Source organism: Mytilus californianus, unplaced genomic scaffold (assembly GCF_021869535.1).
Source record: "Mytilus californianus isolate M0D057914Y unplaced genomic scaffold, xbMytCali1.0.p SCAF_6, whole genome shotgun sequence".
Classification (NCBI taxonomy): domain Eukaryota; kingdom Metazoa; phylum Mollusca; class Bivalvia; order Mytilida; family Mytilidae; genus Mytilus; species Mytilus californianus.
This window is the reverse complement of record NW_026262712.1, coordinates 112,943,076-112,968,093: the sequence shown is the minus strand read 5'-3', so window position 1 is coordinate 112,968,093 and position 25,018 is coordinate 112,943,076. Positions and strand designations below refer to the sequence as shown.

The window sequence follows — 25,018 nt, the reverse complement described above, 5'->3', positions numbered from 1 at the left end:
TTTTGAATGTTAACAGATGTAAAAAAATAATATTTACAAATACTGTTTTTCATATAAAAATATTGTAACAAAATACAACAAAAACTGAGACAACAAAATAGAACAATGCTAGCGCTATCACAATATACATACAAAAGGATCATATCAGAATGTCAAAAAGGGGGCATCTTAGAATGTACAGTGTCACAACAACCACTTTTTCACTAATAAGTGCCGGGTACTTAGTTGAGTTTTTATTTTTCAGAGGTTTTTGAAAATCGTTAAATGTTTGGCTCTTCAATTTAAAAGCTTCCATTGCACCTTATGAGTGTTTTTACCTTTGATTAAACGTCTTGGAATATAGAAGTTTATTTTCATTTGTGATAAAAGCAATAAAGAATATTTAAGAGAACCGAAACATTGTCTTGTATATATATTGACATTCATCACTTGTATATACAAAATAAATAATAGTTTTCGCGATGATATATGTACACATGCTTATTGAATTGACAATTATATTTATTTTGATTAATAGCACGTCTCTTTCCAAATAAGAAATAGAGAAATGACGAAGAGCATACGTGTATTTACAAATGGAAACTTCTTTCTCTCTCGTTCACAATGTATAATGTCGTTTTCACACTTTGAAATGAAACATTGCACATAACGCACTATATATGTAAATGTCGCTGAAATCGTAATTGTTTTGCATAGCACTACACTGTGACATTGAGAACTAGTTATCACATAGCATAGCACTACACTGTTACATTTAGTACTAGCTATCACATATGCTTTCTGATACTGCATCTTGCTTTGCCAGGCAAATGCATTGCATGGATGAATGCTACGCAAGTTCAATCTGAAAATTGCTTTCTATGTCCTTGCTTAAGCTTGAAGTAGCTCAAGATATGCTTGAATGGGAATGTCTGATAATTAACCACCTGTGCTTACTATGTACTACTTCTCAGTGGATTTCTTTGTGTTGCATTTTTGCGTATAAATCATTAGCGTGTGGTAGATTGAGTTGAGAGCATACAAGTTTATTTTTCTTATCAATATGACATTTTTTATTGTACTCCTGCATCACAGTACTAACCCAGTCTGATATCTTCCACAATGGAATGAACTTAGCTTGATTCATGTCATGTGACAATGATGGTTGTAAGCCTATACCTGCTAATTGTAAATTGTTCTGATGTCCAACATACAAAGGTGATCCATTCAATAACATATCTGTTTTATGTTTTGGTTTCTTTAAATAAGAACATAGGTAATCAGGTTCTTTACATGATCGTAGCTTTCCTTTTCGTATTTTTAGTTTTGATTTGGCGCCTTTTCTTATTCGTGCTGTAACAGTAAATCTCGGGATTATTTTTGTAATGGTTTTGAATTGACGTTGTGTAAGAAAACATGGAATTGTTCCATCAAAATCGTTAATTTTATCTGGTCCCAACTGTAGTAAAGCAACGTCGTAATTCTGCATTTTCAGCGATAGTAACGGATGTTTGATTACGTTCATTACTTTGGCCTTAAGTTTGCCATGACCTATTTTTACAATGATTTCATTTACCGGTACATGATCTAGGGCAGTTGCTCCAACTAGTGCCCAGTTTTCAGCCACAAGAATTCCATTTGAAACGGGAGCATTTCTCCAGTCATACACGGTCACGTGTTTATTTATCAACTTTCGATTCATTGTCCTGAAAATTAAAATAAAAAGAAAGGATTAGTCCTAACGTCCGTAAAATAAAAATATGATATTTCCTACATTCATGTAGTATTTTTTTTAACTAATTTTTTAAAATGTTTATTTGATTTAAAGTTATATAACATTTTGAACAGAAAAAAAAATCTGTCAGATTTATATTTTTATATCTTTAAGTATCCAAACTTTGAGGTTTCGCCGTTTCTAGCGAGTGACTAATAAGATAAAGGCATCATGCGTAGAAACATCGGCATGTTTCTCTTTTAATTTTCAACTCGGGACAACTTTAAGTATCTGAATTTTGCTGGAAGATAACTAATATAATATAAAAACAATCAAAACAGCGGGAGAGACTAAAACCTTGTTCAGAAGTAAATTAGAAGTGTTAAATCAAAATTTATCATTTGATTTTAAATTTGAATAAAGTTATTTGAACAGTTAGACGAGACAACTTCACTATGCGCCTTAGACAGATAATATACATGTAGATAACAATACACGGAATATTAATAGTTCATAAATATATAGATAGCTATCAGTCATTTTAACATTTTACAACCTTACAAGTGTTTGGTTTAATAATAACGGTCTTGCATGTTTAAATTGTTTATATATACTATTGGTCTTATAAAGACATATAAAAACATTATTAAAATAGAACTTGGTTTCATATTTCAAACTATATTTAATATTATTCATTAAAGTGCAATGTGATGTCCTAGTGACTGAAATTAATTATATCACATGCTACAATGATTCTTTACCTAAGAATTTAAAATAAATTATACTGCATGCATTTCGGGAAAACAAGTGTCTTGTACTATTCATTAGAAATTTTACTGTTGTAATTGCAATTGCTTTTCGAAAACGTCTACTGTTATATTCAGTGTATCCAATTGAATATGTTTGAATATAAATTTGCGGAGATGTGATGTAAAGGAGACAGCAGTCCAACAACAACAAAAATAGAGTAAATTATGTAAAATATGGAATAAATGGAGTGAATATCGATCTGAAAATTCATACTACCATTATAACAATATAATGTCCAGTTTACCATTTGCAATTTGTCCAAACTTAAATTTCCAAAATACAAAATATACAGTTTGATTGTGGTTTACAATGTATACATATGTCTTTATCAATTGTTTTTGTTTTGTGTTGTCTATGTGTCTCATACATTTTGATTGTTAGTTGCTCCGATATCGTTTGGTACCTTCTTATACATGTATATAGGTTAAATTGTTAGACAGTTGCTTCGATATCGTTTGGTCTATTTTCTTATAGATATAAGAAGATGTGGTATGAGTGCCAATGAGACAACTCTCCATCCAAGTCTTATACATGCATATAGATCAAAATGTTAGACACTTGTTTCGATTGCGTTTTGTCTACCTTCTTATGGAGAGATTAACGAGGAGATATGTCTAATGTTGTATTTTAATTCACAGGTAAATATGTTAAATGTACTAATTTAAAATGCAGCCTTACGCCTGACCAGGTCGGTGACCTCACAAAAGAATGATTAGACTTAATGATCTGGCTTATTCGTATGTAAATGACTATATCAACAATGTATGTCACAGTTTTCTTGGCCAACCAAAATTTTTAAATTATCAAACTGAAAACAACATTACTAATGTCAACCAACATAACCAAACATGTCAACCAACATAACCAAACATGTCAACCGACATAACCAAACATGTCAACCAACATAACCAAACATGTCAACCGACATAGCCAAACATGTCAACCAACATAACCAAACATGTCAATCAACATAACCAAACATGTCAACCGACAAAACCAAACATGTCAACCAAACAGCAATAAGAAGTATGCAAAACTAGAGATCAAGTCATTGATACAACCACAAAGATTACTGGAGGTCAAGTCAATGATACAACCACAAAGATTACTAGAATTCAAGTCAATGATACAACCACAAAGATTACTAGAGATCAAGTCAATGATACAACCACAAAGATTACTAGAGATCAAATCAATGATACAACCACAAAGATTACTAATGATCATGTCATTGATACAACCACAAAGATAACTAGAGATCAAGTCATTGATACAACCACAAAGATTACTAGAGATCAAATCAATGATACAACCACAAAGATTACTAATGATCAAGTCATTGATACAACCACAAAGATTACTAGAGATCAAGTCATTGATACAACCACAAAGATAACTAGAGATCAAGTCAATGATACAACCACAAAGATTACTAGAGATCAAGTCAATGATACAACCACAAAGATCAAGTCAATGATACAACCACAAACCTAACTAGAGATCAAGTCAATGATACAACCACAAAGATTATTAGAGATCAAGTCAATGATACAACCACAAAGATCAAGTCAATTATACAACCACAAAACTAACTAGAGATCAAGTCAATGATACAATCACTAAACTAACTAGAGATCAAGTCAATGATACAACCACAAAACTAACTAGAGATCAAGTCAAATATACAACCACAAAGATTACCAGAGATCAAGTCAATGATACAACCACAAAACAAACTAGAGATCAAGTCAATGATATAACCACAAAACCAACTAGAGATCAAGTCAATGATACAACCACAAAACTAACTAGAGATCAAGTCAATGATATAACCACAAAGATTACCAGAGATCAAGTCAATGATACAACCAAAAAACTAACTAGAGATCAAGTCAATGCTACAACCACAAAACTAACTAGAGATCAAGTCAATGATACAACCACAAAACTAACTAGTCAGAGATCAAGTCAATGATATAACCACAAAACTAACTAGAGATCAAGTCAATGATACAACCACAAAGATTACCAGAGATCAAGTCAATGATACAACCACAAAGATTAACATGTAAAACTAACTATAGAGCAAGTCAATGATACAACCACAAAGATTCATATGTAAAACTAACTAGAGATCAAGTCAATGATACAACCACAAAGATTAACCTGTAAAACTAACTAGAGATCAAGTCAGTGATACAACCATAAATATTAACATGTAAAACTAACTAGAGATCAAGTCAATGATACAACCACAAAGATTAACATGTAAAACTAACTAGAGATCAAGTCAATGATACAACAACAAAGATTAACATGTAAAACTAACTAGAGATCTAGTCAATGATCCAACCACAAAGATTAACATGTCAAACAAACTAGAGATCAAGTCAATGATACAACCACAAAGATTAACATGTAATACTAACTAGAGATCAAGTCAATGATACAACCACAAATATTAACATGTAACACTAACTAGAGATCAAGTCAATGATTCAACCACAAAGATTAACATGTAAAACTAACTAGAGATCAAGTTAATGATAAAACCACAAAGATTAACATGTAAAACTATCACTAATTAAATACACAAAACAACAAAAGACTAAGGATAGATAAATGTGGTCTATTATTATATGTAGAAATTAGAATACTTGGTCATTTGTTTTCAAGGAGCAACGCATGGTCCACCATACTTGACGTTTGACGGTAAGCCAACAAACGATCAGTTAACCCTCCTGAAATTTAATTGATTCATCAAAATCTCAAAATTGGCAAAGTATTTTGAGACAATGTAAATCAATTACCAAATTTAACCGTACAACAATACCATTGGCTACTTACAAGGAAATTAAGATTACACTATTGATTAATAGTTGTTTTCGTCCAGTTGCAATTATTTCATACATGATCAGAACGAGAACAATTGGACAATTAATACAATAGATAGGTCGTATATTCCGGGGTGAAGGGTCGTATAATAGAGGTCGTCCAGGGTGAATCTAGGATATTAGGAATTCCACTAGAACACGAGGTCGGATCGGTAATGGAAAGAAATTGAACCCTGCAACAGACCACCTACTATCCCTAAAACAGTTGTCGAAAGGGTTCTTTCATGTGCAGAGAGCGTTGCACTCTTTGTACACTAGGTATCTGATATAACGTTAACTTCCCCATTCTGATCGGACGTGGCTGCGAGTCTCTACATACCGCACAGTCAAAAGGACGCCCCACTTTGGCAAGGGATTGCCGGTCGGAAGAACCAGGGTGGCCATAGTTATATACTACAATAACCCTTCGTGTGGATTATAGGAAGACTGTGGTATCTAAGGCTTTATTTTAAGCTAAATAAAAGCTTACTTTTTATTATTGGACGTCTTTTTGTTAAATGGTCCATCACTGCACGTCACATCTACTCGTTCTCTGTCGTTAATAGGTTGTTTACATGTGAAATCTTTGGTGGTAAGATCTGAAATCTGTAAAATATAATTGTCTGTAATACTATGTACAAAACAAAGTTAAATAGTACAATTTAACTGGAAACTTAACACTCGAATAAAAAAAAACCCTTAATATTGATAAACTGCATGTGTGTGGTATAAAAAAAGAGTTTTTGTTAAAAAATCTATACATGTAGTTATAGAACGTAATTATATAGAAAATAATATACAAGAAATATTTCGTATATCAAGTGCAACTATTTTTGCCAACTGGGAATCATAGTCTGTTTTCACATACTGTCAATAAATTGAAGGAAGAAAAAACATTGACATATTTAAAATATTGAATAATAAAACGATCCATACCTTCCATCCATGGAGTTTTGATGGAGTCTTACACATTGCTTCGTCTAACATGTCGAACTTCACCCGTTTATTGATGGAGGGGTCCATTATCCAACCAAGGTTACAATCACACTTCCATGGATTCCCCTGAATAGACATTAGTGATGACGATCCCAGCAGGTTCACGATTCGTTTACTCATCGTCTGCAGATTATTATGGGATAGAACTATGTCTTTCAGTCTTAAATACAAGTTAGCTTTCACGTCCACCCAGAAGATTTGGTTATTACTCAAATCAAGTGTAGCAATCTGAGACAAATGTTCCAGAATTGTAAAATTAAAACTTATCAGCATATTATGCTGAAGGTCAATTTCTACGACGTTCGGACAACCTTTAAATGCATCTTTATCAATTGATCGAATTTGGTTTTTACCAATTTGAAGTTCTTCTAAATTGTCAAGTCCGATAAACATGTTGCCGCTTATTTGTTTCACTTTGTTTTCTGAAATATCTAAATCTATTAAGTGTTTTAGGTTATGGAAAATACCATTATTTAGGTTCTTAATCTTGTTTTTCCGTAAAGAAAGTGAGGCGAGTTTAGTGAATTCCACAAATGCCATGCTATGCATTCGTCTGAGTTTGTTATTTTCTAAATTTAACACTTTAAGATTCGGAATGCCTCGGAAAGTAAGTGCGGATAATCTTTTTAGATTATTGTTAGCGAGGCTAAGTGAGGAGAGTTTTGATAAATGATCTTTCTCGTTGACATTAAATGCCCCATTTTCTATAACGCCGACGAAGTTGTCATTTATTTTTAATTCCTTAATCTCCTTTAATCCGGTAAATATACCCTTGGCGATCTTCTGTAATTTATTATGTGATATGTCTAGATATTGGAGTTGTCGGAGTGATAAGAACACTTTCTGTTCTATTTCTCCTATGTCGTTCCTAGAAACGTCTAATCGTATAAGAGTTTCAAACTTTTCAAACGTTTCGTTCCCGAGATTTGTTAGTCTATTCGACGAAAGGTATAATTCCCGCAGTGCATTTAGGTCAAGAAGATTTGCTTTCGACACTTCCGATAGATCATTTGTTGACAAGTCTAAAACCTTCAAATCCTGCAAATTTCTAAACGCACCTGTATGAATTAAACTAATATGGTTTGCAGATAGAAGTAAGTCCTGCAAGTTCATCAAATTCATGAACGAATCCGGGTATAACTGCGTTATTTCGTTACCTCTTATTGATAAGCTCTGCAGTGCGTATAAATTCTTAAACCATCTCGGTCTGATCATCCAAAGTCTGTTGCCATCAAGTAAGAGCTCTTTCAAAGCCATGTTTTGATCGAATACCTCGTCATAGAAATCAGATATGTTGTTCCTGGACAGATCAAGTTTTTCTAGTTTTGTCATGGAAGAAAACAATTCTTTTTGTACGGATCTGAGTTTATTTCCATTTAGATAAAGAGCCTTCATGTCGACAAGGTAAGTGAAGACAGTAGACGGTAGAAATCGGATTTTATTATCACTAAGTTTCAATTCCTGTAGCTGGCTTAGTCCGTTAAAAACGGCAGCTGACAAATGTTGAACATTATTATTTTGAATGGATAATATGTTCAGGTTTCTTAATCCGTGGAAAATAAATGGATACAAAACGCCAATATTATTCCCAGATAAGATCAATTCACGAAGCAACGCATTTCCACGGAACGCATGTCTATCGATATATCGGAGCTGGGTATCTGATATCGTTTTCAAATGCTGATCTTGTGGGGAATCGCGCTGTCTTGATTGCTCGGCCACGTGACTGCTATCTCCGTAGATGACCATCTTTGTGACGTCTGAAAACAAAAAGTGATACATATTATAGACAGGCATTGATTTCCATAATGCAAAAGGATTTGAGTAGCAAATGTAGTAGCCGGGTTAGATGCCACTTAAAACTTATTAAGTAAGCAAAATGAAATTACATGATTTTTGTTTTAAATTGATATAAAAATAAGTCTATGTGGTATGAATGCCAATGAGACAACTATCCATGAGAGTTCAAATGAAGTGGACGTAAGCAGTTATAGGCAACCGTACGGCCTTCAACAATGAATAAAATAAGCATGGTTTGTAAACATCTGTGAATTAACTAGAAAGACCACCGTTAGTCTTTATGTACCTTGTTAGATCTAATGAACAATACAATGTCCTATTTATTTTAAATAGAAAGGTAGAGATGTTTAGAAAATGATTGATTGATTGTTGGTTGCTTTACGTCCAGGTGGTTGGGAAAATGAATGGTATTCAGATATATAAATGGGAATATGACTTTATTGCTGTTCTTCACATTAAAAGGCTAGTCGGTTATTTTTCTACTGTTGTTGCCTAAGAAAAACTATAAAGTGAATTTAAAATCATACTTTGTAGTGTTCGTATTATATATCTAGATGTTAAGGGAGTTATTGCTGTGTTAAAACAATTGATGTAAATCTATTTGTAAAACTTTATTTTTCTATTGCAGTGATAAAGTTAAAGTACATTTATAGAGACTTTAAAGTACAGAACTCTGTTCAGTTGTTTGTATCGTTAAGATAAATTGTTTTGTCATATTTATCGCCACCTTTATATAAAATGTCAACTTTTTTCTATGATAAGAGTAAATAGATATGAATAAGCTCTATAATCGGTTATATCTTTGTGGGAACATCCAATCATAACCTGCTTCACAAACAATCAACGGCATTAACATGATCTGTCTAAGTACCAAGGCTTCTGAAACATGATACCATCAACGATAGCGGCCAAATAATCGCTTGAATGAAAAATTTTATACGGTAGTTCATTCATAAAAATGTATATCAATAGTATGTAAATTTTCATTCATAAATTAGTTTTTGTACAATATGTGTGACAAAGTACGTCAAGATTGCCATACGTGATAACTATTAAAGGGGTAGGTTTGTAATGTGTAACAAAACGGAATTCGAATTCATATTTTGCGATTTAATTCGTTTCAACATATATCATTATTAATGTTACTTTTCGAGAGAACATTATTTTTTTAGTATTGAAAACTTTAATTAAACCAGGTTTTATGGTCGTTTTCTTATCATTTTATTGAGGTACAATGTATAAAGAAAAATAAGTTTTACTAATATTAATTTCATTTCAATATTTTTTCTCATATTTCAAAATGACATAAAAACGTCCTTGTCTATATTTTAAAGAGTATTTTATAGTCCTTAAAGGCAACACTTCAGTTCAGAAAACAATTCATGTCAAATGATATCCAGTTTTATAGCTAAAGAAATAAAATCCAGACAGTTTATGCATATTTTTGGAAACTCGTCAAAGGCTTACTTCTTAAGAGCATGGAGAATGGAGAATGCGCAGGACATTAATTTTCTCCGTGTAATACTGTCCTCATATTTTACAGTTTAACTGTCATTTAGATGAGACCTGACACAAATCTCCCTGGCAGCTCAATATGTGTCAGTTTCTGCAAGGTAATCTTTGTACCTGCCATCTTAATCTTATTGTTAACAGTCAAAATGTTTAAAGTAACCCTTAGATGTTATTGTATTTTTTTTCTCTTTAATCTGTCATTTAATTAATCCCCATATCTTAATATAAATAATTGTATATTAATTTTCAAATCATTCTATTATATGTTCTTGTAATTCCATCTGAAATGCGAGTAAAACTTTGACCAGAGGTATATAGGTTTATTTGTTATAGCTCATGTATTAGTCTCAGATGAAATATGAATATCTTACTAACTAAAGTTAAAATCTAACTCGGGGCTATGAATTAACTTTAAATTAATTATAAATGAAACAACAATACTAATCCAAGTGGATTAATTTACAATGTCAGTATTGGTGTTGAAATCCTTAAAGTCAGTGCACATATGTATACAAATGATTCCATATCTATAACATTTTCATATTTTTCTTTTGCTTGAGTACCTTTATTCATCCAAAGCAAACTACTATAGAAAATTCATATTTGAAATTAATTATATTATAAGGTTGTCGACTCTGTAAACTTACAGACAAAAAGTTTTTTATAAGATGTATTAACCATACCTACACTAATATATATCTGCAACTTTTCTTTTTCCACTTATATAAACAATATTTATTTCTATAAAACACGGAATCAATCGTAAGGCTGATTAAAATCATTGCGAAAATACAACAACAACAAAATTATGCAGCTAATCTAAACCTTTAAATATGTTAAAATACGATGTTGTGTGTCAACATATAATTAATATGAGTACCAGCAGTCTGGTCGTGGCTCCCTTAAAGAAAAAGACAAATAGCCTGTCTCATCGTTTTTACTTTCTTTCTTTTGTGGTTATGTTCCGTGTATTTACTTTTTAAATCGGCTAATACAGGGGTATAAGCATTGTATTGTAAAAAGTGTTACAAAGGGGTTTACTACACACAATAAAGGATTTTAGTTAAAAAGATTTGTTGTAAATCATACTGCGCTCTGCACTGACATCTTTTGTTTACCGTCAACACCTCACAGGAAAAGGTTGGTTCCCGAGATGTTAAACCTCAAGGTATATCTGTCATGTGACCTGATTTAGAATTCAATGAAACCGTAGCAAGGTCGTTGCATGGTATATATTTTACCGGAACGAAATGTTTTACGTTGAAGTTGTATTTTGAAATTTTCTACATGGAAATGTTGACTTTTATTTCCTATGTCTAGTATTATAGTCTAATTACAAATCCATGATTCATTGTATGTACTAAATGTGTCCTTGTTATAACTTTTCATTTATGCAAACCAAACGTAAAATGTTTTTGGGATTTAGTATATTTGTGCCTTGTTAAAAATAGAGCTGCCACATCCTGCAGTTAAAACTGTTGAAACAGTAAATTACAAGTGATTGGCAAATTATGTTTATCTCACAACAAATACTTTTTCATCTTTAAGATGTCTGCAAATTCATGATTGATTAAATCTTTGTTTTAGTTGTGTTGATGCATGAAATCGTTGTGTATTGTATATTGTTACTCGGACAGTCATTTTCTCCAACTTCTTATTGACCACTAAATATGTCCCTTTTGCTGGAGTTGCAATTTTATCTTTCTTCCAACCTTTATTACATATCGAATTTCATCCCCAAACCAACTGATTTCAAAGTGACTAAACAACTGGTTTCAAAATGATTGCACAACTGCCAACAAAGTTACAATACAACTGGTTTCAAAGTGATGGCACAATTGCTAACAAAGTTACAACACAACTGGTTTCAAATTGACAACACAACCGGTTTCAAAATGATGGCACAACTGCTAACAAAGTTACAAAACAACTGGTTTCAAAGTGACAACACAGCCGGTTTCAAAGTGATAGCACAACTGCTAACAAAGTTACAACACAACTGGTTTCAAAGTGACAACACAACTGGTTTCAAAGTGATGGCACAACTGCTAACAAAGTTACAATACAACTGGTTTCAAAGTGACAACACAACCGGTTTCAAAGTGATGGCACAACTGCTAACAAAGTTACAACACAACTGGTTTCAAAGTGACAACACAACTGGTTTCAAAGTGATGGCACAACTGCTAACAAAGTTACAACACAACTGGTTTCAAAGTGACAACACAACTGGTTTCAAAGTGATGGCACAACTGATAACAAAGTTACAACATAACTGGTTTCAAAGTGACAACACAACCTGTTTCAAGTGATGGTACAACTGCTTACAAAGTTACAACACACTGGTTTCAAAGTGACAACACAACCGGTTTCAAGTGATGGTACAACTGCTAACAAAGTAACAGCACAACTGGTTTCAAAGTAATGGTACAACTGCTAACAAAGTTACAACACAACTGGTTTCAAAGTGACAACACAACCGGTTTCAAGTGATGGCACAACTGCTAACAAAGTTACAACACAACTGGTTTCAAAGTGACAACACAACCGGCTTCAAAGTGATGGCACAATTGCTAACAAAGTTACAACACAACTGGTTTCATATATAACACAAAGGACAACATAAACCAACAGGAACATAACATATATGACACAAAGGACAACATAAACCAACAGGAACATGACATATATGACACAAAGGACAACATAAACCAACAGGAACATGACATATATGACACAAAGGACAACATAAACCAACAGGAACATGACATATATGACACAAAGGACAACATAAACCAACAGGAACATGACATATATGACACAAAGGACAACATAAACCAACAGGAACATGACATATATGACACAAAGGACAACATAAACCAACAGGAACATGACATATATGACACAAAGGACAACATAAACCAACAGGAACATAACATATATGACACAAAGGACAACATAAACCAACAGGAACATAACATATATGACACAAAGGACAACATAAACCAACAGGAACATGACATATTTGGCTGAGCGTCATACTGTTCAATCTATACCTATTTGTCTTACTGCTTTGATAATTTTGTTGCTTTGTTGTTTTCCTTTAAGCTACAGCGTTGTCTGTCTTTGCTAGATATATAATATCTGATTGCATCCTTTTATGATTTTTATATAATTTTTTTTTGTCGCAGTGAGTTTAGGAGATATTATTTCATTGTTTTTGGGATTGGAAAATTTTCTTGTCTGAGTATTTTCATTCAGGAGTTGCGATCGCGAGAAACGAACATTATTGCTTAAATCTATAGGAAATCATATTTTCCTTTCGTTTCATTTAAAATTGTTTGTACTTTATGTGCCAGGATATTCATTTTATAATGCTAACTTTTTGCAAATTATTTATTTTCGCTTCTTGTCACATTAGTTATTTCATTTATTAAATTCCAACTCCTCCCATGAATCCCTTTACCGTAATAATTACTACCAATTATAGAAGTTCGCTATTACAGCATGCCGACTGTTATTGAAGACTTTTAAGTTTGAGTTTCATTATAAAACGGCGTTTAAATTTCACGATCATGTTAACCCATTGTCTGATACAGTTCATTTTCTTAGCCTTTAAGACAATATTTTTACAATAATAATGATTGTTTATGTATATGCTTTTACTTTATATAAATGATATTTTTCTTTTTTTTTTATTTATAGTGATTAAAAATTTTCATCTGATTAATAAGGGACAGTCATTCAAGGTTTCAGAGGTCACAATTTCAATCCTTTGCTATTATTGGAACAATATTTATGATATGGATTGTCAAGATCAAGTTTTTGATGAGATTTAAGATGTCGTGTTGAGAACGAAACAAAGCCAGCTCTCCATTTAATGTGGTATTGTTTATAGAAAGAATTTTAAGCTGCGTAAACAGTTAGCCGCCGAGACCTTCAAGCTGTTGATACTGCCAAGACATTGAAACGTCCTTCTTGTTTTGTGCTCTTTTGATAACAACAACACAATCCTAAACAATGCCTAGTGATTCATTTATTGTATAAATGAAAGGACAAATTTTCAAATGAAAGGTCATCAAGAGGTTAAAAGGGATACCGTACTTCAAACTGGACAACTTACTGTTTGACAGTTTATGGTAATAACGGATGCCGAATTGATATGGGTATTTTAGAAGGAACTTTGTTGTTTGTTTTTAGTATTTTAGAGGGCACTTTGTTGTCTATTTGGGTATTTTAGAGGGCACTTTATTGTCTGTTTTGGGGTATTTTAGACGGCAATTTGTTGTCTGCTTGTACTTTAAAAATGTTAGAATAGGTTAGATGATCTTAGATGTATACTTTTCCCAGCAAGTATTTTAACAAAGAAAGAACATCTGTGTAGTAAAACGATTTTACGCGTCCTCTCAATTTAGTAAGTTTTTTTGCTTCAAAAGTTGCACGGCACTATACGGTAACGTTCTAAACTGAACTAAACGTATATAGTTCAAAGTTCTTTATTTCCAATCAAGGGCCCCTGACGGGACATAATGACAACAGATAACTACTTAACGGGCTAACTTAATTGATTTACGCATCTGTCAAAAATGTGATATTTCTGTAGACATGTAAGAAAGTAATATACCACATTCTAAATTGAACCTTACAATGTTTAATTAACATGTAATTCTCTACAACAAATAATTTAATATGAATCATTTTTAAACCTTGTTCTGCATTCCAATAAGATGTCTGCTTTTAGTTTCATTTTGTCTAAAACTTTCATTACATACATGTATCAGGATTCATTTATGCAAATGGTGAATTATTATAATTACACATACGCCTACGCTAACGATATCTCCTTAATAAATTAATAATTATAGGTTAAAAAGATCTTGGCATAAGTAGTTACAACAGGATATTTACACTTTCAAGAGGTCTGGGTTATAGACATTGACGATATAAAGGGAAACATTCGTCAAACAACGGACTTAGACATGGATTTAGTTCTCTCACCTGTAGACATGGATTAATAGTGTCTTACCTGTACAGGTGCAAATTAACGACATGATTATTGTTTGAAACGGCTTCTGTCAGTTAGTATAAAACAAAGAACTGACCCATCAAATCTACTTGTAGACCTCAGGAGTCCACTGAAATGTAATTTTATACAGGACCACGTTGAATTATTACTTGTAGTTGACTTTAAATGACACTTTTGTGGAAAAGAATTAAGGTCTTTGTATATATCAGTTTACCCGTTGAACTGTTGAAACCCCCTGCTTTCTGTTTGAATTTTATCTATAACTTTATACCCTAAACAATTCATCAATTGCGAATGAATTGTCACGGTTGTGCGCTGCGGTTAATATAAATTTGTGGTTTTAAGTGCGATTAGTAAATAAAATCAACACTATAGTCAGGATGATCGATGACTATCCCTCACATAGAGTGCGGTGCTTTATATTCACTTAAATTGACAAAGTTAATGTCATAGATCTTACAAATTACCTAAATGATTACACAAATGATTATTAATATTTTACTACATGTAGCCACAATTAATTTGCGGTCTGAGCAGGTTTTATCACGTGGTAATATGAATAAAAGGAGATGTGGGGTATACATTTGCGGCGGATCAAGGATTCAAGAAAAAAAACCGGTCGTATTTGTGAAAGATTGTAAAAATAGCGCCTAGTGTATGGAGGCACCTTTTTACTGTTTTATGCCCCCCCCCCCCCCCCCCCAAAAAAAAAATTGAAAATAGGAAACCTTCACCATTCGTGATATAAATATTCCGTTACGGTCTAAACATATCATAGTCTGTATTGATCTTTTATACGGATGACGAACCTTCACCATTACAGCACAATTTGTTAAGTAACTTCCTTCTAAGCAGCAACATTCTATTTAAGACTAATATCGTGTGAAGTTTCCTAAGTTTCAGATAATCCTCAGCGATAACCTTTATAACAATGAATTTGACCCTTTAATTGACTATTTTTACACCAAGTTTTCCTAATTCGATGTGTATATCAATTTAAAAAGAAAGAAGCTTTCCAAATGTCGGACCCCATGCACACTCTTAAAATCACAAATTATTATTTACATAGCGGAAGCCTATATTTTACAAATGAAAACAAACCAAATGTCAATGCTAATTTGTCATGCAGGTCTATGCTTACAGCCGAAGCAGGGGGGCAAATATGGATACGTTTTCTCTCTAGTTATCAGATAAATGTATCACACTTTACTCTCCGTTGTTCAATTTACAATGCGATTATGCAATAAAATGTTTGTACAATAATTGAAGTTTGAATTAAATTGTCATAAAAAAGAATGATTCATGCATAATGTTGTACGTTTTTTTTAACGTTGACACTTTTTCACTAAACAGGATAATACTTTATCCTGGATATAATCATGTCAGTTTCATGTTGAAAACCACTTTACACCATTTATTATATGAACACTTGTATTTTTTCTGATTTCGATGTTCATTATTGTAATTTATTAAGTGTTTTCGAATGATAAATTTTCTAAAATTTATTCTGCAATAATTGATTCAGACCAATTTATTCTGCAATAATTGTTGTATATAATTTGTTAGATACAGTTACTGATTTGTTGAGTACCTGCATCGTTTCTTAGCCTTGACATACAACTTGATACCATCAAATAAAAGTACCGTAAACTATTAAATCGTCAATAAAAATGGACTTCCTGATCTCCTAGTGCAATTTACCTCCCCTGGTCTTGGTAGAGACAATTACGATCTCCAAGTACAATTTACCTCCCTTGAAGATTAAAGTATGTTGCCGTTAGAATAATAATTGTTTGATTTGTTTCTGTATTTGTAATTAGCTTTTAACTAACTTCCGGTGACTGCAAGAACTCTCAGATCGGACCTGTGGGTCTCTTGTATTTTTGTTAGTTGTGGTTATGCTTTGTGCCGATCTGATGAATTAAGCCATATGGAATTGTTACAGTCACTGTCCACGCTTACAATGAGGGTTGAGCGCTCACAAACATGTTTAACCATGCAACATTCTCTATTTGCCGGTCCATGGCTAATTTTTTTCACAAGTCAAGGACAGAATTACATTTTTTTAAGCGTGTATTCATAAATAGTTTTATATACACTCCTATATAGAGACAGACGTTCAGTTGGCCTATATTTTCTAATATATATATATTTGAAAATTATCATAAAATATAATTCTTATATTGACATTAAGTTATATATTTTTTCAAAATTAAAGTTTATTATACAGAACAAGCTACTTGACGGAAATGAGAGAATCAGTCAAACATATAATAAATGATCAATAAAATATATTGGCAGTGCACAATATACTGTAATTTAGAATCATTTTAATTGCAATAAATGGTTATAAACACATAAAGGTCACGAACTAACTGTTTGGTCGAATAAATGATGTTGTTTATGCAATGAAAATGACAACCAATTACCAAATGTTACAAAAGATTTGTACACGAACACCATTTGCAAATGAACACTGCGGGGCTACAAGCTAGCTGTTCAAGAATGTAAATTTTTGGCAGAGTTAAGACTTACTGCATGTTAAATTTCCATTTCACAGAATCGATTTGTTGCTAGCTATAGACCGTTCAATCAAAATCGGAAGATTTCATTAGTTATGAATAATTACAAACAAAGTATATATGACTGAACATTTTAACTATTTTGAATCTCAGACAATTTGTAAAGATATCGGACATGTAGAAGTTTCAGTGTTTTATTTTAGAAAAATACTCAAATTGTTTGACTTTTAAAGAAAAAAATTGTTTGAACTGGTTGTTTTAACGACTTGTTCATGTTAAGAGTCAATAATCGTAGTCCTATAACGCACGACTTCACATTTCTTTTCGTTATTATACTATTTTATCCTGACATTTTTATTTTTCTGTTGGTAACTTTTTCTCTGAATGTTTTAAAGCTATCAATAAAATAAGCAAATATTAGAATGTAACCGTTGAAGAGAAATTGTCGGCTGGTATGGTTAGAATTATAGACAATATGCTAGGCATGTTATATAATTCTGTAGTAATTATAAGTGACAAAACTGTATAATATAACTGCATAGTCTTTTGTCTCTATGTAACAAATCTACACTTCTGATTCCTCTGTAGCTTCCTAATTCACAGTTTTTAGGTTTTTCAGTTCTCCTAAACGAACGTAATAAGACTTGAAATACATTTCACTAACATCTGATTAAGGAAATTCGCAACAAAAAGAGTTAATATATATATGTATATTACTTCTAAGAAATGACAAAACAACTTTATCATTAAATTTCATCGTTTCTTTTAAATATAGTAACAAGGATGTACGGATGACAGTCGTTTATATTAGAAATTCTAAAAGCAGGCCTGTGGTAATAATTAGCACAAACAAATAAAATGAAAGAAGAAAAACTATCTCTGTGATTATCATAAACTTGTGTGTTTATTAATTTAAAGCATTTCTCTGGCAGGTATTAGTTATAAATTTAAACAAAAATGAAAAAAATATCCTAATGGGAATATAATTATTGTGGGTTACTAATAAATTGAAAAACTAAAGTTGCCTCTATGAAAAACGCGACTATTGGCCTGCGGTTTCAGTTCCATTAGCATCTTTTGCAAAGATTAACCTTCAATGGGGACGTAACAAGCCAAAAATGTAGTAAAATGCGTGTAAAACAGCAAAAAGTCCCATATCTAACAGCCAAAGTCGGGGAAGGAAGTTATGGAACAAATACCAACACAGCAGTGTATACAGATGCAAAAGTAGTTCAATGATAATAAAAGACAGGCAAATATATTATCATAAATTTCATCTTTTTTCTTACCTTTTGGAAGTGGAGTCGGAAGCTGGCGTAGACCTTGACAGATCATGCTACGTCCTGTGGTTTCTAAGCCCGAATCCTGTTGATAATTTATATCTAAAGACGTCTTGGTGTACCAAGGTTCATCACTTGCCCAGTCTGAAAACAAATCCCGTGGGCCTCTAGAATTTAATGTTACACACTGACACTGTGAAGGGCAGTCCCCCCAGTCGCTATCCCGCGTATAACGTCTAGGGTAGGTACTGTATCCGAAGACAATAGGTATAATCAACGCAAGGATGCAACGTTGTAATTCCATCTTAAATATACAGTTAAAATTTATGTCCATGAAAAATGCAGACAATATAAATTACTACTACTTTAATTCCCTGTTAATATGCAAATAATTTATATGTTATCAATAAAGCATACACATCTTCCCATATCGACACTGTGAAGGCTGATACAACATTAATTTCTGTCTCGTTAGACCCTCTCATATATCGGAAGCGAACCTAGTTCCGAATGTCAATCATACTATCAAGCGCACGCTTGATCGAGTCCTGTATATATATTTTTACCTAACGTAGGCGACAACTACTCTTGGTATAGTTCATTCATAGATTTAATGAAATATATCTGCAATGTTTTTACCTGTGTAATTTTAAAAACACGGCAGATTTAAAATGATTTTTTTATCAAATAGGTCGAGATATAAGTGTCCTTATTGAAATTAGTGGTCGACAATAAACGAGTAAATATCCTGTAACATTGAGAAACTTAATATTTACTTAAACGATCAAACACAATCTTATTTAAAACATGACCGATATTTTTTTCTCTGAATGTATTTTACATAGATTTTATGAATGAATATCTTTACAGTTTGTGTACAGTTTATAGCGGGATTTACAATCTTACGAAGTTTTTCAAAATATAAATTATTAGTTTTATCAAGAGTAAGATAAAGTATACAATGTTATCATCCTTTTATGGACAATTTTAATCCACATTTTATTTTGTAGGTAGATTACCTACACAACCCAGGAAAATAAGATATAAGAATGTTTTACATTGTAAAAATAAATACTGGAGACTGGGTATATAAGAATAACGAAGTCATTTTGTTACCCGAAAAAAAGATGTCGAAATTTCTTTTCACGCAACAAAACTAAAGAGTGATTTTAATCTACAAGACAAATATTAGAAAAAAGTAAAATATCAAAAATATCGAACTCCAAGGAAAATTCAAAACGGAAAGTTCTTTATCAAATGGCAGAATCAAAAGCTCAAACACATCAAACGAATGGAAAACAACTGCCATATTCCTGACTTGGTACAGGCATCTTTTCCCTAATCATACATAATTAATATTCCTTGCAACACCGATATAATCCGCTACCTATTGAGTTTGGCGAAACTCAAATCTAATTAAATTATAGATCTCTGATTTCGTTATCCTCATATAAGCTTCCAAATACGAGCACGCGAGTTGTTATAGATTTGAATTTTAATCAGATTGAGCGGGATATAAACACTGCTACCATTAGTGTGTTTTATTATCAAATGGATGTATATGAGAAGGGTTGGGGATTCACAAAAACAAGTTTTTCCCAGCCAGGTTTTCTGCTTTTTCCAAGTGAAGATTCTTTCCGTGTCTTATTGTGTGTTGTCTCTCAAATTTTGTTTGTTTACTCTCTCTAGTTAGTATTCCTAATCTGCCTAGACTCGGGGTTGTTTACAGCTTGTCACAAAGTAAGGGCATTAGTATTTCTAATCTGCGTAGACTCGGGGTTGTTTACAGTCTGTCACAGAGTTTGGGTTGTTTACAGCCTGTCACAGAGTGGGTTGTTTACAGCATGTCACAGAGTGTGGGCATTAGTATTCCTAATCTGCCTAGACTCGGGGTTGTTTACAGCCTGTCACAGAGTATGGGCATTAGTATTTGTAATCTGCGTAGACTCGGGGTTGTTTACAGCCTGTCACAGAGTGTGGGCATTAATATTCCTAATCTGCCTAGACTCGGGGTTGTTTACAGCCTGTCACAGAGTGTGGGCATTAGTATTCCTAATCTGCCTAGACACGAGATTGTTTAAAGCCTGTCACAGAATGTGGGTTGTTAACAGCCTGTCTCATAATGTGGATTGTTTACAGCCTGTCACAGAGTGTGGGTTATTGACAGCCTGTCACAGAGTGTGTATTGTTTACAGCCTGTCACAGAGTGTGGTTGCTTACAGATTGAGAGTGTGGGTTGTTTTAAGCCTGTTACAGAGTGTGGGTTGTTTACAGCCTGTCTCAGAATGTGGATTGTTTACAACCTCTCACAGAGTGTGGGTTATTGACAGCCTGTCACAGAGTGTGTATTGTTTCGGCCTGTCACAGAGTGTGGGTTGTTTACAGCCTGTCACAGAGTGTGGTTGCTTACAGCTTGAGAGTATGGGTTGTTTTAAGCCTGTTACAGAGTGTGGGTTGTTTACAGCCTGTCACAGAGTGTGGGTAATTTACAGCCTGTCACAGAGTGTGGACATTTTGCCATCTGATGACAACTTTCTATTTTTGTTAGATAAATTGTTATTGTCGTATTTGTTTCTTTGATGTGTACTCTGTGTCTGTTTTATATGATGGCCGAGACTTCGTTTACAGGATTGTTCTTACACAAAACTGCTCCAACAGTGTTATGAAATCTGAATCGACACAATCTAATTAAAATATAGATCTCAGATTTCGTTATCCTTATTTGGGCTTATATATACACGCACGCGAGTTAAGATAAATCTGAATTTTAATCATATTGAAATCGACATTAAAATAATTTTACCGTCACCATCACGAATTGGTTGACCGATACGATATGTTGGTGTCTCAACTCACTAGCGACATGTTTTTATCGGTCTTAGATCTTTGGATACCAGTAAAGTCGTTTCATCCGTAATTCTACCAATGGTGTCCTATCCAGATTGTGACGATGTGGATTCGCATGGCGGGTGTTGCATACATAGCAGGAGACGGTTAACATATATCGCTTGCGATTCCCTCAGGTTTTGTATGTTACACTGAACTAGTAAACTACTAAAACCTTTGTGAGGTGAGGTGAGGTGAGGTGTGGACCAATTATGGGAAAAATCAGTACAATGATTAGTATTAAACAATTACAAAATAGGTGATATAGAAGAAAAACAGCTCAAACATGGAATATAATATAAATTGATAATATAATCATGTAAACCATAATACATAACAATGTATAAAAATAAGAAGATGTGGTATAATTGCCAATGAGACAACTCTCCATGCACCAAATTGTATAGAAGTTAACAACTACAGGTTACAGTACGGCCTTCAACAACGAGCAAAACCCATACCGCATAGTCAGCTATGAAAGGCCCTGAAATGACAAATGTAAAACGATTCAAACGAGAAAAATAACAGCCTGATTTATGTAAAAAAACAATGAACGAAATACAAATATGATATACAGCAACAAACGACAACCATTGAATTACAGGCTCCTGACTTGGGACAGTAAAATACAGAATTTGGCGAGGTTAAACATATTAGTGGGCGCCTAAACCTGCCCTAATCTGGTACAGTATTGTACCAGTACAACATAAGAACAAACTATAAAAAGCAGTTGGAAAAGGTTAACTCATCAGATACATAGCAGAAAAACAAGTAACAAAAACACAGACCAGACGTGACAGGGTATCTATACATCCCTATGACAAAAAAACACACTAGGTACTGCTCTGAAAGTACTTGCAGTTACTGTCAGCTAGTTCAAAACTAATAACAACTAATAAAAAAATCATGTATCTAAGACTAAAGTATCACTCAGCACACATCCAACATCCAAGGATTTAGTGTAAAGACGTCACCAACAGTCAGAGAAAAACGTGACGTTGAGCAACGCCAAAATACAGGTATCGACAGATTGTAGAACCGTCAATGTGTTTATGTATATAACAGTAATATTAGTTTGGTTTTCATGACGTTGTCTTGCTGTCTCATTGATGTTTGTGCCACATCTCCATATAGTCATGCTGGATTGTAACAATGTTAAATACGTAATAACGTAGTTTCTGTTGCAGAAAAATTGGTACAGTTAATTTAATTACATTCAAGATAGGGATCAATATATTTACACTTATTTTCACAAAACAAGACGGATTTACTGAACGTGACACCAGAAATGGAATGAATTCGTCCTCCTCGCTGATACAAACATTCCCAAGCACTGAATAATCCGTGTCAAACATTTTCCATATTGGTATATCTTATTCTATGTATTTGTTTTTTTTTTGTATATACAAGTGCATTTTTCAACATATCTTTTCTGACTAATAACTGAAGAGCTTGGTGACCTCTAACCTCTATTATTATTAAAGAACAAGAACAAAAAGTAAGATAAAAGGCTTTGGGGTTGAAACAAGTACTATCAACCAACGCCTTGTATTTATTCAAACTATAAAATTGTCAACAAACAACTTTATATGCAAATACATGTAGTTCTAAACTTTTGACGAATCTGCTTTATATATTAATTGTTGAACACCACTTTATACTACCAATCAGTCGATGTGTGGTACATTGGTAAATATCACATAACCTCATTTATACAATAGGATAATGTGACAATGTAGACGACATTATATCCTTACATTGAATGCGATACATGGAATGTAGCAAGTACTGGAATTGAAGAAGGTAAACTTACCAAAAAGCGAATCAAGACATAGATCCAAATAGTGGCTAGACGAGTCTCGTAGAGACTGTGATACAAAATAAAATCATTGAACGGTAGAAGGAAAAGACAATCAAAATTATAAAATAGATAGTTAAACAAACAAACTAAAGCATAACCAAGTTTCGCCGAGAATTCAGCTCCGTGAAAAACAAAGAAAACACGATGATTCTTAATATTGTTAAAAAAAAATCCGCCGTAAATAAAAAGGGATGTGTTGCATGTACGTCAATAAGACAGAAACCTAACTCCACAAAAACATCAGATTTTCAGTTGTTAATATAAAGTCTTTAAGAAAAGACAAATACCTTTATCAGCATAGATTATCGGATTTTGTGCACATTGTTATCATGTAAAGTCACATTGTGAATCATTTTGGTGAGTGAGCAAAACGCGCGAAATAAAGATTCATAATACGTCGATGGGCTGATATTTTACGATATTTACACCGATTATCTGTTTACCAAATTCTGGTAATTTAATTAAAAAATTGTTTACGCTAGATATTCCTATCGGAAGTAAGCCTGGTAGGTTCTGCTATCACAGTGTGACGTCATTCAGCTGTTATACGATAATCACGGATAGACTCAGCAGTGTTGTATAGACACAGAGAAGTCAATTAAATAACAAACATACCCGTATGTAATTATCAAGGGAGAGAATCGACAAAAGCGGATAAAGGCGAATAAGAGAGGCGAATAACTAAAAGTTCCAGCAGCACTTCACAATATGAATCTTTTCGTTCGGTGACCGATTACAGCATTGTTTCGAATGACTACATGATTATGCTGAAAATTGATAATTCATTAATCGTATCAATATGAGTATACTTTTTGTGTTAAATATTTCGAGTGAGGCATGCATGTAGATGTGTCAGTTATAATGGCGTATTTGTTAACTCCTGATTGTGCGTCAATTTTTTTCTACTTCACAAAACTTTCATGCTGAATTTTCCGTGATGACAAAAAAATAAAGAAGGGTGGAGATAATTGAAATGAAAAACAAAATTCATAAATCTCTTGAGTAGGAATATATTGGTCTGCAATATATAAAAAGGGACAAAGAGTACATATACAATGTATATACGTGTATCCAAGTAATTTCAACTTGGTAAAAATCCTGTTTTGTGCAAAAACTCTTCCTGTAATTTGAGAACTGTAGTATCATCTTTATAAGTTATTTAGTACGTGACAATAAGTTACGGATTCAAAATGCATGTATAATTCTTGTAATAAACCAAATTGTAAACTGACTCCATATAAAAAAGAGGAGATGTGGTATGATTGCCAATGAGACAACTATCCACCAAAGTTCAAATGAAGTGGATGTAATAGGCCATATCTGACTAATAAAGAAACACATACACTATATATACAGCGCTACATTAATAGTTCAGTGTATAACTATAAAAAAGCAGAATTACAGTTTTAGCAGAGAATAGGGTTTTTCCGTATTCTCAAGATTAAATTCACATACGACTGGTCGTAAAAGAATACGAAATTATGAACATTTGATTTTCGGGGGGGGGGGGGAGAATATGCAAGTCTGGTAAGAACTAAAAAATAATTCCTCCTGCAAGAAACATGATGAGAATGAGCATTGTGTCATATAAAATGCAAGATATAACTGTTACAAGTGCGAATCAACGTCTGCTTAGCATTAATTAATAAACGAATAGACCTTCCGCGAAAAACTACTCTAATGGATTCTGGGCAATTTAGTGATGACACTGTATAGACACCTGTCTATTGTTGAAGACCGTGTGTTGACCTCTTTAATG

At 33.0% G+C, this 25,018-nt stretch overlaps 1 protein-coding gene across 1 annotated transcript; it reads right to left on the bottom strand.

Annotated features, from left to right (window-relative positions):
- Window positions 1-3,795: 3,795 nt before the first annotated feature.
- On the bottom strand, window positions 3,796-19,011 carry LOC127706727 (insulin-like growth factor-binding protein complex acid labile subunit). Its single transcript, XM_052211384.1, has 5 exons — window positions 18,522-19,011; window positions 6,313-8,132; window positions 5,867-5,982; window positions 4,833-4,839; window positions 3,796-4,307 (listed from the first exon to the last, which is right to left on the bottom strand). Exons 1-5 carry the CDS (start codon window positions 18,844-18,846, stop codon window positions 4,164-4,166), a joined length of 2,412 nt encoding a protein of 803 aa, XP_052067344.1. The 5' UTR covers window positions 18,847-19,011; the 3' UTR covers window positions 3,796-4,163.
- Between the last annotated feature and the right edge of the window lie 6,007 nt (window positions 19,012-25,018).